The sequence below is a fragment of the Scyliorhinus canicula genome, chromosome 9 (genome assembly GCF_902713615.1).
Source record: "Scyliorhinus canicula chromosome 9, sScyCan1.1, whole genome shotgun sequence".
Classification (NCBI taxonomy): Eukaryota; Metazoa; Chordata; class Chondrichthyes; order Carcharhiniformes; family Scyliorhinidae; genus Scyliorhinus; species Scyliorhinus canicula.
Genome location: NC_052154.1, coordinates 128,038,446 through 128,052,191, shown reverse-complemented (window position 1 = coordinate 128,052,191; position 13,746 = coordinate 128,038,446). Strand labels below are relative to the sequence as shown.

The window sequence follows — 13,746 nt, the reverse complement described above, 5'->3', positions numbered from 1 at the left end:
GGGAGAAACCACGGAGAGCATCAGCTTCATGCAGGCGGGGAAGGCGCCGGGAGGACTTTGATAAGAAATTCGCACCAGCCCTGGCCCCACACCTAAGGGACATTTTCGCGGACCCAACGGAATGCAGATCATAGACCCATTTTGCTGCTTAATGTAGATGCGAAAATACTCGCAAAGGTCTTGGCCAAAAAGCTAGAAAACCGCGTACCAGAGGTGGTCGCAGAGGACTAAACGGGCTTTGTCAAGGGTAGGCATCTCACTACGAACATCAGGCGGCTGCAGAATGTACATGGTTTGGGCTCGGAGCAGGATTCACCGCCTTGGTGAGGCTCCTGTACAACGCTCCCAAAGTGAGCGTTCAAACCAACACCACCAGCTCTGAATACTTCCAGCTACAAAGCGGCACAAGGCAAGGATGCCTATTGTTCCCGCCCTTGTTCGTGCTAGCAATCGAATCCCTGGCGATAGCCCTGTGGGATGTGAAAAGCTGGAAGGGCATCCAGGGAGGAGACAGGGAGCACAGAGTCTCATTCTATGTGGATGACCTGCTCCTGTATGTCTCAAAAGACATAGGAAGGACTGAGGGCAATCATGCAGTTCCGGAAAGAGTTTGGAAGCTTCTTGGATTACAAACTCAACCTGGGCAAAAGTGAGGCATTCCCAGTGAACCCAAACAGGGGAGGGGCGGAGCTGGAGGGGCTCCCATTTAAAACAGCCCAAAACAGATTCCGATACCTGGGGATCCAAATAGCCAGAGACTGGACACAGATCCACAAGTGGAACCTGACCAGCCTGGTGGAGGAAGTCAAAAAAGCCTATGGAGGTGGAGCGCACTCTCCCTGGCGTTGGGAGTGCAGACGATCAAGATGAACGTGCTGTCGAGGTTCCTCTTCCTGTTTAGATCCATATCAATCTTCACCCCCAAGGCCTTTTTCCAAAACGTATACAGTTTAATCATGGCGTTTGTGTGGGGAGGTAAGAACCCGAGAATTCCCAAACCGACACTGCAAACGAGGAAAATCAAAGGTGGCTTGGCCTTACCAAACCTGCAATACAACCACTGGACAGCAACAGCAGAAAGAGTGAGGGGATGGGTAAACAAAACCAAATCAGAGTGGGTACAGATGGAGGAAGCCTCCTGCAAGGGAACGACCCTCCCGGGCTTTGGCTACAGCAGCACTCTCATCGCCCTCAGCAAAATACACGTCAAGCCCAGTGGTAGTGGCCACACTGAAAATGGCCCAATTAAAACAGCAATTTGGGCTGACTAGGATGTCCCCCATGGCATCTGCGGCAATCACAAATTCCCCCAGCCATGCTAGCCACTACCTTTAGGAAATGGAGACGGGACGGGGACACACTGATAGGATTTTTTGGTAGGGCACAGATTGGCGACACTGGAAGAGGAAGGAGAACTGCCAACAGGACAGGAAATGAGACACCTGCAAATAAAGCACTTCCTCCGCAAAGAGACAGTAGGGCACCCCGGGGCCCCAGAAACTACACTATTAGAGGACCTGATAAGCACAGATAGTAACGAAGGGGGACTATGTGGGAAAATATATGGACAGCTACTGGACAGAGCCCAAACACCACTGGACGAGACCAGACTGAAATAGGAGGATGAACTGGGGACAGAAGTGGGTTGGGGACTCTGGAGCGAAACTCTGAGCAGGGTCGACTCCACCTCCTCCTGCCTCATGCAGTTCAAGGTGGTGCACAGAGCGCACCTGACCAGAACCCAAATGAGCAGCTTCTTGCCGGAGATGGAGGACAAATGTGAACGGTGCCATAGGGACCTAACCAACCACACCCACGTGTTCTGGGCTTGTCCCAAACTTGCTGGGTTCTGGACAGCCTTCTCCGAGGCAATGTCCAGGTTGTGGGATAAGGGTGAAGCCATGCCCAAATGTGGCAATCTTTGGGGTATCGGAGCAGCCAGAGCTACACATGGGGATGTGGACCGACACCCTAGTGTTCGCTTCCCTAATCACACGCCAGAGAATCCTGCTCGGCTGGCGATCAGCAGCACCACCCACAGCTGCAGACCATTCAGAATTTCTCTACCTGGAGAAGATTAAGTATGCCATCCGAGGGTCGGAGGAAGGCTTCCTAAACGCATGGGGGAGGTTTATCAACCTGTTCCACAACCTGCTTGAGGCCAGCAGCAACGAATAAGATGGGGAAACGGGAAAGATAGAAAGAAAAGGGAGAGGAGAGAGGAAAAAGAAAAATAGTGACTGGGGGTACCATAGGAACATACAACCGGGGGGGGGGCAGGGAGGGCGGGAAGAGGCGAAAAGGCTGGAGGGACACAAGGGGACAATGTGGGTGGGCGGGAGGGGGCAACCCCCCCCCCCCCCTCTTCAATCACAGGGGAAACCCAGCCGAAGTTGACGGGGGAAGAAAAGGAGGGGGGGGTCTTTCCCCCCCCACCCCATCACTTGAGGGAGGGGCATGCTGGGAGGGGTGTGGGAGGGACCACACCACGCCGAGCCAGAGGATGGCAGAATGTAAATAGGGGAAATTAAGGGAAGGACAAGACAAAGCTTTCTGTATAATACAGTAAACAAAACATGGCCAACAATGTACATAATTGTTTACAAATTGTGAAAATGGCAATAAAAAGATTATCAAAACTCCCCATGTCTGCGTGGGTTTCACCCCCACAAGCCAAAAGATGTGCAGGTTGGGTGGATTGATCACGCTAATTTGCCCCTTAATTGGGAAAAAAAAATAATTGGGTACTCTAAATTTAAATTTAAAAGAAAAAAGATTACCCCCCAAAAGAATTTGACAAGGACAGCCCCCCCCATTCCAGTAGCACTTTCTTTACCCGTGGGGATTTCCCGCCCGCACAAACCCCTAAAGCGGCATTAATTTTCCAAAAAACAGCCTTTGGGATAAAAATCGGAAAGTTCTGAAAAACAAATTAAAAATTCAGAAGCACCGTAATTTTCACGGTTTGGACCTGCCCCACCAACAAAAGCGGGAGCCCATTTTTAAAAAATTCCCCTTCATCTGTTCTGCCAACAGTGCCAGATTCAATTTTTGCAATTGTTCCCATCCCCGCACCACCTGGATGCCCAAGTATCTAAAGTTCATGCCCACCACTTTAAAACGGTAGTTCGCCCAGCCTCCCCTCCTGTCCCCTTGCGTGGATCGGGAAGACCTCACTCTTCTCCATGTTTAACTTGTATCCGGAAAACCGGCCGAATTCCTCTAAAATGTTCATGATTCCGCCCCTCCTGATACCTCCCAACGGGTCTGAAATGTAAAGCAACAGATTGTCCATGTAAAGCAAAACTATGCCCCCACCCCACACACACCCTTTCCAACTCTGACCCTCCAAGCGCCATTGCCAATGGCTCTATTGCCAGGGTGAAAAGCAAAGGAGAGGGTGGGCATCCCTGCCTTGTCCCACGACGCAATCCAAACTCACCCGATACGTCCTAACACTCACTACCGGTATCTCATATAACGAGACCCAGTCCATAAATCCCTGCCCGAACCGTCCAAGTACTTCCCACAGATATTCCCATTCTACCCGAACAAAGGCCTTCTCCATGTCCATAGCGACCTCCACCTCCTGTCCCACCGGGGGCATCATTATCTCATTTAATAAGTGCCTAACGTTCGCTGACAGATGCCTCCTATTTACAAAGCCCGGCTGGTCCTCCCCATCACCCCCAGCACAAAGTCCTCAATCTGCGAGGCGAAGGTCTTTACCAACCGCTTGGCATCCACATTTAGCAGCATGATCGGGTGGTAGGACCCACACTACTCAGGTCCTTATCCTTCTTCAAAATTAAGGATATCGAAGCTTGCGATAACGTAGGGGGAAGCTCTCCCTTCTCCCTCACCTCATTGCATGCCCTTACCAGCAGGGGCCCCAGATCCCCCAAAAACCTTTTATAAAACTCCACCGGGAACCCATCCGGGCCCGGGGCCTTCCCTGTCTCCATCGCCCCCATGCCCTCCAGCACCTCCCCCAGCCCCCCTACCAAATCCTCCTCCACTTGGGGGAACTCAAACCTGTCCCAAAATCGCCATACTCCCCCCTCTTCTCGCGTCTAATCTCTGGCCCATTCAGCCCTCCCACATTCCACGTGACCAGCCTGGTCAGGGGAGCACCCCCCCCCCCGCCGATCGACCATAACCCTTCTTAGGCCAGCTCGCAACATGCCAGGCCCGCCCTCGGATGTCCACCGTCACCAACTCACTCCTTATTGCATATCAACAGCCCCACCTCCATCAGCAGTCCCCCACCCCCCGACCAAAACAATAATCCCATCCCCCTTTAAAGCTTTAACTACCTGATCTCCCCCCCCCCCCCCCCCCCCCCCCCCAAACCCCACTGCGCTCCCGTGAATTAGCTCGCCCAGCTAGCCTGGCAAACCCCGCCATGGCGCCAAGCAAACAGCGCCTAAGAGAAGAGAGGTTCTCCCCTGACCCTTTTTTTTTTAATTTAGAGTACCCAATTCATTTATTCCAATTAAGGGGCAATTTAGTGTGGCCAATCCACCTAACCTACACATCTTTGGGTTGTGGGGGCGAAACCCACGCAAACACGGGGAGAATGTGCAAACTCCACACGGACAGTGACCCAGAGCCGGGATCGAACCTGGGACCTCAGCGCCGTTCCCCTGACCATCATTCAAAAAAGAACTCAAAACAATACAACAGAAAGAGGGGCACGGAGAACCAACACCACCTCACATTTTTTCCAAAGTTCAGTGTCCTCTCCTGCCAGTTCGTTGTCTCTCAAAAGTTCTGTTGTCCATAAATAATGCTCGCGGCCATTGTGGGTCACCCAAAGGCGGGCCGGGTACAATATCCCAAACATCACCCCTTAAAGAGAGCAGCCTTGACCCGGTTGTTTCCAGGTCCCGTCTTTGCCACTTCTGCGCCCAGGTCCTGATATATCCAGAGTTCGTTACCTTCCCAGGTACACCTCCTCGTCTGCCTGGACTACTGTAAGATCTTCTCTTTGTCCAAAAAACGGTGTAGCCTCACCACCATCGCCCTCGGTGACTCATTCGCCTGCAGCTTCCTCATCAACGCTCCATGCACTCCATGCACCCAGCCGACCTTCAGGGGTCCGTCGAAGGCTTCCTTCCCCCATTAGCTACTCCAACATTTTGGCCACATAAGAACCTGAGTCCATTCCCTTGATGCCCTCCTACATCCCCAATATTCTCAAATTCTGCCTCCGGAAGCGGTTCTCCAATTCCTCCACTTTCTCTTTGAGCTGCTTCTGGGTCTCCCTCAGCATCCTAATTTCAGCCACCATCGACGTAAGCTGCTTCTCGTGCTCCCCACCGTCTCCTCCACCTTCTGGATCGTCTGGCTCAGGGTCTCCAGCCTCAGCTCCACAAGGTCGATCCCCGCTTTCAGCGGGTCTACCACCTTCGCCGAGTCCTCCTGAGCCTCCCTCCTATGTTGGATGAACTTTTTGTTCAGAAGGTTCACCAACTACTCCGTCAACCATTGGGTTGGTAGGGCTGACCCTTTACCCTCTGTCATCTTCCCCTGAGTCACACAAAGAGTTTCTTGTTCTTACAGCTCCTTTCTTCCAGAACCACTTCTGGTCTGCAAATCCATCCACCGACCTCACCAGTGGAGTACAGCTTTCCTCCACCACCTCAGCACCTTTTTTTCTCCAAAACATCCACCTGTCAACAGGGGAAAGGACTAAAAAAACCGCTCGAGCAGGAGCTGCCAGATATGCAACTACTCACTCCATGGCTGCCACCGGAAGTCAGGATTATCAGAACTTGACTATATAATACAACATGGACAGAGGCAGACATGCACATTTGGTGGCCCCACGTTCTCTCTTTGTGGGCCCCTAACATCACAGCCTACTGATGACGCCAGGCTCTGCCCCAATGACATCAATGCCCTCTTGACTCTACCCACCCTCAGCTCAAACATTGCAAGGCACAGAAACCCAAATCACTGCTTGATTGCTGTTAACTTATGACAACAAGCCTACACTGTATGAAGTCCAAACCTACCTGTTGTCAGCATGATGGTAGAGATGGTAAATATTGCGATCTGTGTGTCTTGAGGCGAGTGAACATTGATGAGCAACGGGATGGAGAAATCAGCCGTGATATGACCACAGCACAGGCCAATGCAGGACAGAATGAGCTAGAAAAAGTCCAGTGTAGGAGCAAATACTCCAATGAAGTGGAGCATCCAGTCTATGTCTAATATCAGTGGCTTTGGTGGCAACTGCCTTGCAAGATTCCGTTCTTTGTCTTGAAGAGAAGAGCCGGTCTTTTCCTGCCAGTCAATTTTGTATGTTCGTAGGGCAGCACGGCGGCGCAGTGGTTAGCACTGCTGCCTCACGGCGCCGAGGTCCAGGTTCGATCCCGGCTCTGGGTCACTGTCCATGTGGAGTTTGCACTTTCTTCCCGTGTTTGCGTGGGTTTCGCCCCCACAACCCAAAATGATGTGCAGGCCAGGTGGACTGGCCATGCTAAATTGTCCCTTAATTGGAAAACATGAATTGGGTACTCTAAATTTTTTTTTAAAAATTAAACACAATTTTGTATGTTCATAATGTCTAGTTATGCATGACTTTAGACATTGAGGGATAATAGAACATTCCAGAAGGGCTGGGGGAAGGCAGGGATTGTAAGTACAATAACTCTCCTCTAGGAACAGGAGCTCTGAAAAAGTAAATTGAAGTTTATACTTCGTATGATTTGTCCGCATCCAAAACTTATCAATTCTAAATTATGTAGTTAAAGCTGGCACAAGTAATGAAGTAAATTGCATCTTTTTTGAATATTTATTTAAAAATGTAACAGTGTATGATTTTTGTTAAGTGAAAATACGGTCTATCTGCAAAGTCCATGATTTCAAAACATTTGTTTTCATCACACGCAATACAGTGCTGAACCTGAACACATCACATCAGGTGCAGTTTCCTGGCACAAAAGCCATTTAAAAACCCTCTTTCATAAAGAAGTGTCTGCGAATTCTAACTTTGTTTTAACTCCCTTTACAAGCCAGATAAAACATTAAAAAAAACACAAAATATATGGGGCTGGATTCTCCACCCCGCCGCGCCACATTTCTGCCCCAACCCGGCGGCGGGATTCTCCGTTACGCCGGCTGGTCAATGGGGCTTCCCATTGTGGGGCCGTCCCACACCGTCGGGAAATCCCTGGGCACCGACAAAACGGAGTTTCACGCTGGTGGAGAATCCCACCCCTGGTATTTCAAAATGTATTTACAAATATACATTAAGAGAAGGTCACATTAACTGTAGATTACAAAGTTACACTGTGTTTCACGGGTTTGTTCAATAATAAACATTCCAGTAAACCGAGCGGAGGAAGAGACGTTGTGATCAAAATATTAAATTTTTTACAAGTTCAGTACATTTAGTTCATTCACACTTCAATCAGGTCTGTGCTGGAATTGTGGCTCTGATTTTTATAATGCTCAAGCCAGAGTGCGATTTCCGAGATCTTGTATCTCTCTGGTCCCCTCCCTCTGTACCACTCTCTGATTCTGAAGGACATATTACGGCTTTTCAAAGTAAGCACTGAGAGAGTTGTCCACGGTGTCGTTGAATATTAAGGCCTTTAAATGGAAGGTGGTGGAGTGGTGTTCTGGCAGCACTACACACCTACAGATTGTGGTTGTATACAATTCTGCTGCTACCAATTGCCCATAGTACCACATGGATGCCGAGTATTGAGTTGCGACATCTGTTATAAATCTGTCCCATATAGCATGGTAGTTGTACCAAAATTCAATGTGAAAATGTGACTTCAAATTTACCAGAACCCTTTGGTGGCCACTCCTACCAATGCTGTCATGGACCGATGCAGCATGGTAGCATTGTGGATAGCACAATCGCTTCACAGCTCCAGGGTTCCAGGTTCGATTCCGGCTTGGGTCACTGTCTGTGCGGAGTCTGCACATCCTCCCCGTGTGTGCGTGGGTTTCCTCCGGGTACTCCAGTTTCCTCCCACAGTCCAAAGATGTGCAGGTTAGGTGGATTGGCCATGATAAATTGCCCTTAGTGTCCAAAATTGCCCTTAGTGTTGGATGGGGTTACTGTGTTACTGGGTTATTGGGATAGGGGGAGGTGTTGACCTTGGGTAGGGTGCTCTTTCCAAGAGCCGGTGCAGACTCGATGGGCCGAATGGCCTCCTTCTGCACTGTAAATTCTATGATTCTATGATATCTGTGGCAGATCGAATGGGGAGGATAGATCAAGCAGGTTTTTCCCTCTTGTTAGTTCCATCACCGCCACCTGCTGCAGATCCAGTCTAGTAGCTATGTGCTTTCGGATCTTGGTCAGTAATGGTGCCATTGAGTCACTCTTGGTGATGGACATTGAAGTCCCTCACCCACAGCATATGCTGTGCCCTTGCTACCCTCAATACTTCCTCAATGGTGTTTAACATGGAGGAGTACTGATTCATCTGAGAAGAGGGCTTGTGATGGCGGTCAGCAGGAGGCTTCCTTGCCTCATGAGGTCTAGAGTCAATGTTATCCACTCCCCAGGCAACTCCCTCCCAACACATCCAGTGGTTATGTCCTGGCAATGGGGCAGGATATACCCAGGGATGGTGATTGATGGTGGTGTCTGGGACATTGTCTGTAAGGTATGATTCCGTGAGTATGGCTTTGTCAGGCTGTTGCTTGACTAGCTTGTGAGACAGCTCTGTCAATTTTGGAATAAGCCCCAAGTAAGAGGGCTTTGCAGGATCGACAGGGCTTTGTTTGCTTTTATTTCTGGTGCCTAGGTGGTTTGTCTAGTTTTGTTCCTTTTTTTAAGACTTTTTGCAGTGTAATACAATTTCAGAGGACAGTTAAGAATCAACCACAATGCTGTTGGTCCGGAGTCATGAATGCCAAACAAGAAAAGGGTGGCAGATTAATTTCCTGAAGGACATTAATAAGCATTTTGTTTTACCACAATTGATAATGGTTTCAGTTGTCACTATTACCAATGCTGGTGCTTTTTAAAATTTAAATTCCAACAGCTGCCATGGTGGAATTCAAAGCCATGTCCCCAGATCATTAGCCTGGGCCTCTGGATTACTAGTCCAGTAACATTGCTCTATTCCAACATACTCTTTTATTTTCCATCCTTATTCCTACTACTGAATGCATCACCTTGCACCTGTTTATGTTGAAAATCATTGTCATTATTGTCACTGTATATATTACTCGATATTAACCAAACTCCCCAATTTGACGTCGGCTGCAAATCTGGATATGTACTTCTGACTCCCGAGTCCAAATCAAAATGGTGAACAACTGTAGTTCTAGCACCAATCCCAGTGAAACACTTTTCCTTCCTTTTGTCAGTCTGAATGACTAGCTTTAATCCCTACACTCTGCTTTCTGTTTTGTAACCAGTTTGCTTTCCATTCTGTTTGATTGTTCATTTTTTTCTAATAGCTACTGCCACTCGCTGTACGTTATACCAAACCTGCTTAACCCTTTCCTTGGAATTAGTCATAATTTTGCATGCCAGTTCACAGATGTTTAATTGGTATTGATGATTTGATATTTTACATCTTGACTGGTCAGTAGTATACCTGAAGCAATGTTAATCTAAGCTTCCATTTACCAAATATACAGAAGGAAAAATTTCCCAGAGCTACAGTCTACTTGGTTCTAGGCTTTAGAACACTACACACTTTAATCTCAGACACTAACATTAATGTTTTGTCCATAGTATTTGTCGAAGAGGCTGGGGATGGATACGGTCATGTTTGGTTACCTGCAGACAACATTTGCTATTATCCAGCTCCTGGGAGGACCCCTATTTGGCAGGTAAATGACTTGACTAGGAAACAGATGACTGGATTCTCAAGGATTGGACTCCTGTGAAAACATAGAGTGAAACTTTCTTTTATGCCAGGGAACTCCTCTACACAATGATCCCTGAGTCTTCAAGGACTACTCTATATTCGCTCCAACAGCATGCCTTAACCGTGGACCTCACGGACATCCACTACATTGTATGCCTCAACCCTGGAACACCTGAGCTCCTCAACCCTGATGTGGCATATCTAAACTTGAAGACTGATAAAACTTTTGTACTCCAAAGGTCCAGAAGACTTTCTGTGCTTATTGCATCAATTTAGCTTCTCAAAATCTTAGGCTACCTTTCCTTTTCTTTGACAATTTGCTAACATTCATCCTATCCTTTTATTCTTCCAACCATTGCTGTGTTGCCCTTGCATTGGCACTTCCACTGTCAAATTGAAGTTCTGGTCAAATCCATGAATATCAGTATAATGTTTGATGTTTCTGTTCATCTTATGATCCGTATATTTTTTGTTTTTAAATCTCTACTTTTGGATTCAATTATTCTCGCCATGGATATTTCCAAACATTTTGGCAACTTTCAAATGGGTTTCTATCCTTAAGTCTTCCACCAAAATTATTTTCATGGATTTCTGGTTTCCTTTCGCATTGTGCTATATGTTGATGGCTTATCTTGAGATAGTATTTTAAATAATACCAAGTTCTCTTTCCACTTTTCACCCTCCTCTTGTCTGCTCATTATCCAACCGTATAAACTGTTTTTTTTTAAAAAAAGATGAAGTTGTTCACAGAATGTGGGCATTGTGGCAAAGCTGAATTTATTGCCATCACTATACTTGAGAAGATGGTAGTGGGTCTTCTTGAAGAGCTATAGTTCCTTGGGGCTCCTACAATTGTTCAGGTAGAGAAATCCACCATTTTACTGAAGATTCCAATATAGGTTCAGAAAATTGTCTTCAGAACATTTGCCTTCCATACAGGCAACCTTCATTCCATTTGCAGCTTCATGGTCAAATAGTTAAATGCCCATAACTTCCATTCATTCATCCTTAAAATGCAGTGACAGCGTTCTTCATATCATTTATAATTCTAACCAACAGCAGTCATTTAATTTTGATAGCATCACCATTATTCAGCTTCAATTATCATTCTTTGAAGTCTTCGTATCTCTTCTGACCTCAAATGGAGCTCCCATTCCCGATCGCTGCGGGACCCCACTAGTCACTGCCTGCTAATTTGAAAAAGACCCGTTAATTCCTACTCTTTGTTTCCTGTCTGCCAACCAGTTTTCTATCCATCTCAGTACACTACCCCTAATCCCATGCGCTTTAATATGATGCGGGACTTTTTCAAAAGCCTTCTAAAAATCCAAATATACCACATCCACTGGCTCCCCGTCGTCAACTCTACTAGTTGTATCCTCGAAGAATTCCAGTAGATTTGTCAAGCATGATTTCCCCTTCATAAATCGTAGAATCCCTATAGTGCAGAAGGAGCACCCTACCTAGGCCCTATCCCCTATAATCCCACCTAAACTTTACACACTAAGGGCCAATTTAGCATGGCCCATTGTCCTAACCTGCACATCTTTGGACTGTTGGATGAACCCGGAAGAAACCCATGCAGACTCTGGAAGAATGTGCAAACTCCACACAGTCACCCAAGGTTGGAATCAAACCTGGGTTCCTGGCACTGTGAGGCAGCAGTGCTAACCACTGTGCCACCATGCACTGTCTCTGTCTGATTCCGCCACTGTTTTCCAAGTGATGTGCTAACCACTGCACCACCGGGCTGCCCCCCCCCCCCCCCCCCCCCCCCCGCGGTTCATAATTTTTAACATTGGTCATGTGCATGAGCCTAACTGATGTTGTTTAAAAAAAACAGAACTGTGCATGCGTGGCTCTTTCGGTGCAGCATATGCATGGTTTGGATTACCAATATAAAATAAAAATATTCTGAACCGTGCATGTGCAGCCTTTTCTTGGCTGGCGCATGTACAGGAGATCCCAGGTTCTTTGGGAATTGGAGATGTCGACCACGGAGTTGAAGACAAAGGCCCCATGAGCCTCTGTAAAAGGCAAAAACACAAAGTGAGGGAGACGGGGCGAGGTTGGAAAAAAAAAAAAACAGGCGCAAAGGCAGGGAGAAGTAAAAAAGGAAAGAGGTAAGAAACTGAAACAATAAAGTTAAGAGGAGGTGAAGTGGGTCCCAATGTTATATTTGATATGCAAGTTAAAGAAGCGAAGGCTTTCATTGTAAACTTCTTAAACTAATGTAAACTTCTTAAACAAACAAAAATTGTCAGGGAGGGACAGTAGTGCAGTGGTTAGGACTGCTGCCTCATGGCGCCGAGGACCCGGGTTCGATCCTAAATTAAAGATATCTATGAACAAAAAAAAAAGAAAATTGTATTAAATGGTGGCTTGACATGTTTTTGGAGATAAAAGCCTTTTTCCAGAGGGCAGTTCAGTTGGAGTAAACACGAGGTGTGCTTCAAAACCTTTTGTAGTATAGAAGTGTGCCATGATGTAGGGGAGGTTGGGAACAGCTGGCTTGGACTGTGCCACTGGATTCATCGGCTGCTGCTGCTGGGCTGGATTGATCTGTGTCTTTTGGCATCTTTCAACCAGGTTCAGCCCTCCCTGGGGGTGTGGTTTCCAATCTCAATTTCAGTTTTTGTTGCCGTAGAAACTGGGAGGGTTAGTTTTCTTTCTCAATTTGCTTTTATGGTTTCCCATTTCAGTTTCTGTTTTCAGGTAGGGCCGACCTCACACAAAAATGCAAACTCCTTTAATTATAAACTTAGCCTGAATGAAATAATTGTGGTTCAAGTCAGTAATACAGCAGCTGTGGCACAGCTCCAAGTGAAGACTGTAAACATAGATCACTGAGCTGAGCAAGCAAAGGGCACCTGTCAATGGCTTGTTTCTGCCTCCTTCACTCATTTAGCTGAACAAGGGATACATTCAAATCAACTCTGTACAATAGTTTATCAGAAGTTAATTGTTGGCTCCAATTTGCCAGTGGGGACCGATGCTGCAATGAATCAACTATTCTTCCCACTTGGGGTCAAGTCCAGAGCAGACTGGTGGGTTAGACCTGCAGCCTCACGGCACCGATGTCCCAGGTTCGATCCTGGCTCTGGGTCACTGTCCGTGGGGAGTCTGCACATTCTCCCCGTGTTTTGCATGGGTTTCGCCCCACAACCCAAAGGTGTGCAGGGTAGGTGGATTGGCCACGCTAAATTGGCCCTTAATTGGAAAAAATGAATTGGGCACTCTAAATTTATAAATAAAAAATAAATAATTTTGGAACAGCATACTTCACACTCCACTAATGTGACTTTTCTATTTCCATACTAACCCTACAAACAGTGTTATAATAGGGTCCTACAACCATTAAGAATTGGGCTCTGATGGCACAAACACTATCCATATATTGACATTAAATTGCCAGTGTTACTCATGAACGCCTCCGGTCCCATATATGAGATGGACATATTATAACAGTGGGGTATGGAGGGTACTGTCACAGGGTTTTATTTTCTCTTTGTTCTCACCCTGCGCTCATTTCCAGAAGGTTTCGAATTGAGTTTGAATAAAGTTCTAGGTTCCAACCACCCTGATGGTGATCTTATTTTGGGGGAAAAAGCTATCTGGTCTTTTGTTCAGCTTGCTTTGGCTTTGTTGATACAGTTGCCAGATAGCCTCATTATGAATGTTTGGCTGAGCTCCAACACACCTATTGACTCAGACCTTCGGGCAATATTGACACAGCTTGCAGGGGAGTGGTGGCTTTGTTTGATTGAAATCTTTGTTACCTTGTAATAAATTGATCTTTCTTTGAAGAGTTTTTCAATGCCTGTATGTTTGCAAGATTAACCCTCCCAGTTTCTAAGGCAATGGAAACTGAAATTGAGATTGGAAACTATAC

The 13,746-nt window shown here is 46.9% G+C and overlaps 1 protein-coding gene across 1 annotated transcript in view; it reads left to right on the top strand.

The window, feature by feature from the left end:
* Window positions 1-13,746, top strand: part of slc22a18 (solute carrier family 22 member 18) — a 170,135-nt gene that overhangs the window by 37,122 nt on the left and 119,267 nt on the right. Inside the window, exon 2 of the mRNA XM_038807533.1 lies at window positions 9,719-9,816. Within this exon, the coding sequence (XP_038663461.1) occupies window positions 9,719-9,816 (98 nt within the window). The remainder of the gene's footprint in view (window positions 1-9,718; window positions 9,817-13,746) is intronic.